The sequence below is a fragment of the Triticum aestivum genome, chromosome 3A (assembly GCF_018294505.1).
Source record: "Triticum aestivum cultivar Chinese Spring chromosome 3A, IWGSC CS RefSeq v2.1, whole genome shotgun sequence".
Classification (NCBI taxonomy): Eukaryota; Viridiplantae; Streptophyta; class Magnoliopsida; order Poales; family Poaceae; genus Triticum; species Triticum aestivum.
The window spans coordinates 476,243,603-476,246,287 of record NC_057800.1 but is presented as its reverse complement, the minus strand read 5'-3'; the positions used below and the strand labels follow the sequence as shown (position 1 = coordinate 476,246,287).

Here is a 2,685-nt window from a genome sequence, read left to right as displayed (position 1 = left end):
GTATGAGCTGTTTCCAACTGCAGGCCGCGAGGTTTTGTTGAAATTAGTTGCCCATGCAATTCCTACATATAGTATGAGTTGTTTCCAACTGAGAAAAAGGTTTGCAAAGATGTTTCAACATCAATGGCAAAGTATTGATGGGGTAGCTATCTGGATAAGTGATCTCTGCATTGGCTTTCCTTGGAGAAACTCGCATCTCCAAAAGTGAAATGGGGATGGGTTTTAGGGATCTCCCTTCATTCATTCTTGCCATTCTAGGTAAGCAAGGTTGGTGCCTGTTGACCCACCCTGACTCCCTTTGTGCAAGAGTTCTGAAGGGCAAGTACTATCCACATACAAAGTTTTTACACGCCACAGCTCCTGCATGAGTGTCGTCCACCTGGAAGGCGATTATCGTGGGCAAGAAGGCCCTGAACATCGGCTTGATATGGTCGGCGATGGTTCGGGCATCTCTAAAACCTATGGGGCATCTAGGTACTGCACCTTTACCCAAAGTTTTAGACTTATCAATGAGTACACATGTAGTTGGAATATTGAGCTAGTTCATCAGAACTTTCTACACCCCGATGCAAAAGCCATATTGAACATACCTCTTAATCCATTTGGGGAAGAAGATAGCCTAACATGGGCAAAAGTGAGGCAACTATACTGTAAAGTCAGTGTACCGATCTCTCATGACTCGTAATAAGCTGAGCTCTCTAGAGGAAGGGACGATTACAGAAACTTCAATGACAAATAAACAGTTGTGGTCTGCATTTTGGAAACTGAATGTCATATGGCGGGTGCTCCGCGACATATTACCGGACTCCAAAACATTGAAGTATGGACATATTAAACCACTTCGCATATGTGACATCTGTCACGCTATGGGGGAGGACTTGATGCATGGTCTCATTTCATGTATATATGCTAAAAATTTTGGATTGCAGCAAGGGATAGATTTAATCTTTGCCTGCCAAGGCTGCATGACCCAATCTCACCTATTGTTTCTTGGTGCATGGTGTAAGCCCTTGCCAGGAGTTTCCGACACATTCGTGGTCGAGCTACTGGCTATGAGAGAAGGGGTGATCTTCGCCCATTTGCGCGAGTATTCACATGTGATCATGGAGGTTGACTGCCTGGATCTTGTTAAACTATGGAACTCACATCAAAATTCATGTTTGATTGCGGCGCCTGTCTTACAAGAATTGGAGGATGTTATGCCTAGTTTTTTTTTGTTTTCGGTTCATCATGTTGGTAGGGACCTGAATTTCCCGGCCCACCAATGTGCTCAATGTGCTTGTACGTTTGAGGGTATGGATAGTTGGCTTGATCAAAGCCCAGATTTTGTCATTAGCAACCTACGGGCAGATTGTAACCAGATAATATTTCGTTGAATAAAGTCCCAATTCGATGGAATTTTTTTTTATCCGCACCAGTGATTTGTGCTCCCACCACTAGTGTGCCTCTCAACTCTAATGTACTAGTAACTTGATCAAGTCAGAGAGAGTCGGTGCGGGAAAAATACAAGTCAAGTAACACGAAGAATCTGAATTCAGGAGGCCAACACGAAGAATCTGAATTCAGGACACGAGACCGGACAGTGTTGTCCTCCAGAAAGGACCTTGGTGATGCTCAACAAAGCCAGAGCCAAGGAAAACAACATCCACCGGCCAAACGCCCGAAATTCCACACTCCGGTCCGGTGAGACCCTTTCAGCCCGCGCATCGTTCGCTGTTCCGCGGCGCTGCCCACACCCATGATTTGACTCCCAACTGCAACGCCGCCGTCCGCGTCGCAGCAGCTGTCGTCACGGATCCGGCGGCCCCGACAGCGGCTGACGCCCCTCCACGTCACTCCCCGCGACAACTCGTGTGCTGTGCAGTCCCCGCGGAAAGCTCCCCCGCGTCCTGCGGGTCCCGCATACTACCGCCGTGCTGTCGTCACCTTCCCACCTCACCTCCCTCCTCCCTGTATATATCGGGCCCCTTCGCCTCCCCAAGCCATCACACAGACGCCCAGCCATCGTGCACACGAACCACACACCGGCGCAAGACAGGGAAAAGAGGGAAGGTCGGGAGCATCCACGTAGTGGTGCGCAATGTACCAAGCAATCCCCTACAGCAGCACCCGGCCCTGGGCCCGCCCGTCGCCGGCGGCGGAGCCGGCCGTGGCCGTCAAGGCGGAGACCGCGGAGGCGGCGGCGTCCCGGGAGGACGCGGCGGGGGTTGAGAGGGCGGTGTCGGAGAGCCCGGTCGTGGTGGTGGGGAGGCGGGCCTGCTGCCTCACCCACGTGGTGAAGCGGCTGCTGCAGGGGCTCGGGGTCAACCCCGCCGTGCACGAGGTCGCCGACGAGGCCGCGCTCGCCGGGGTCGTGCCGGACGGTGGGGAGGCAGCGGCGCTCCCGGCGGTCTTCGTCGGCGGGAAGCTCCTCGGAGGCCTCGATCGCCTCATGGCCGTCCACATCTCCGGCGAGCTCGTGCCCATCCTCAAGAAGGCCGGCGCCCTCTGGCTCTGATCGGACCCTTCCTTCCTTTCCTTAGTTTCCTTTCGTCAGAAGACGGTGCCGCGGTTTAATCCTGGCCGTCGGATCGAAGTTTACACCGCGGCCGATTTACTCTAGGATTTTGGGTTTCTTTAATGGTGTGCTAATTTTTTTCTCAAAAAATATATTTATATGAGAAAAAAAGAAACAGACAGCTAGCG

General features: G+C 52.3%; 1 protein-coding gene across 1 annotated transcript; it reads left to right on the top strand.

The window, feature by feature from the left end:
* The first annotated feature begins 1,977 nt into the window (after positions 1 to 1,977).
* On the top strand, positions 1,978 to 2,685 carry LOC123058447 (monothiol glutaredoxin-S5). Its single transcript, XM_044481167.1, has one exon. The coding sequence runs from the start codon at positions 2,081 to 2,083 to the stop codon at positions 2,495 to 2,497; it is 417 nt and encodes a 138-aa protein (XP_044337102.1). The 5' UTR covers positions 1,978 to 2,080; the 3' UTR covers positions 2,498 to 2,685.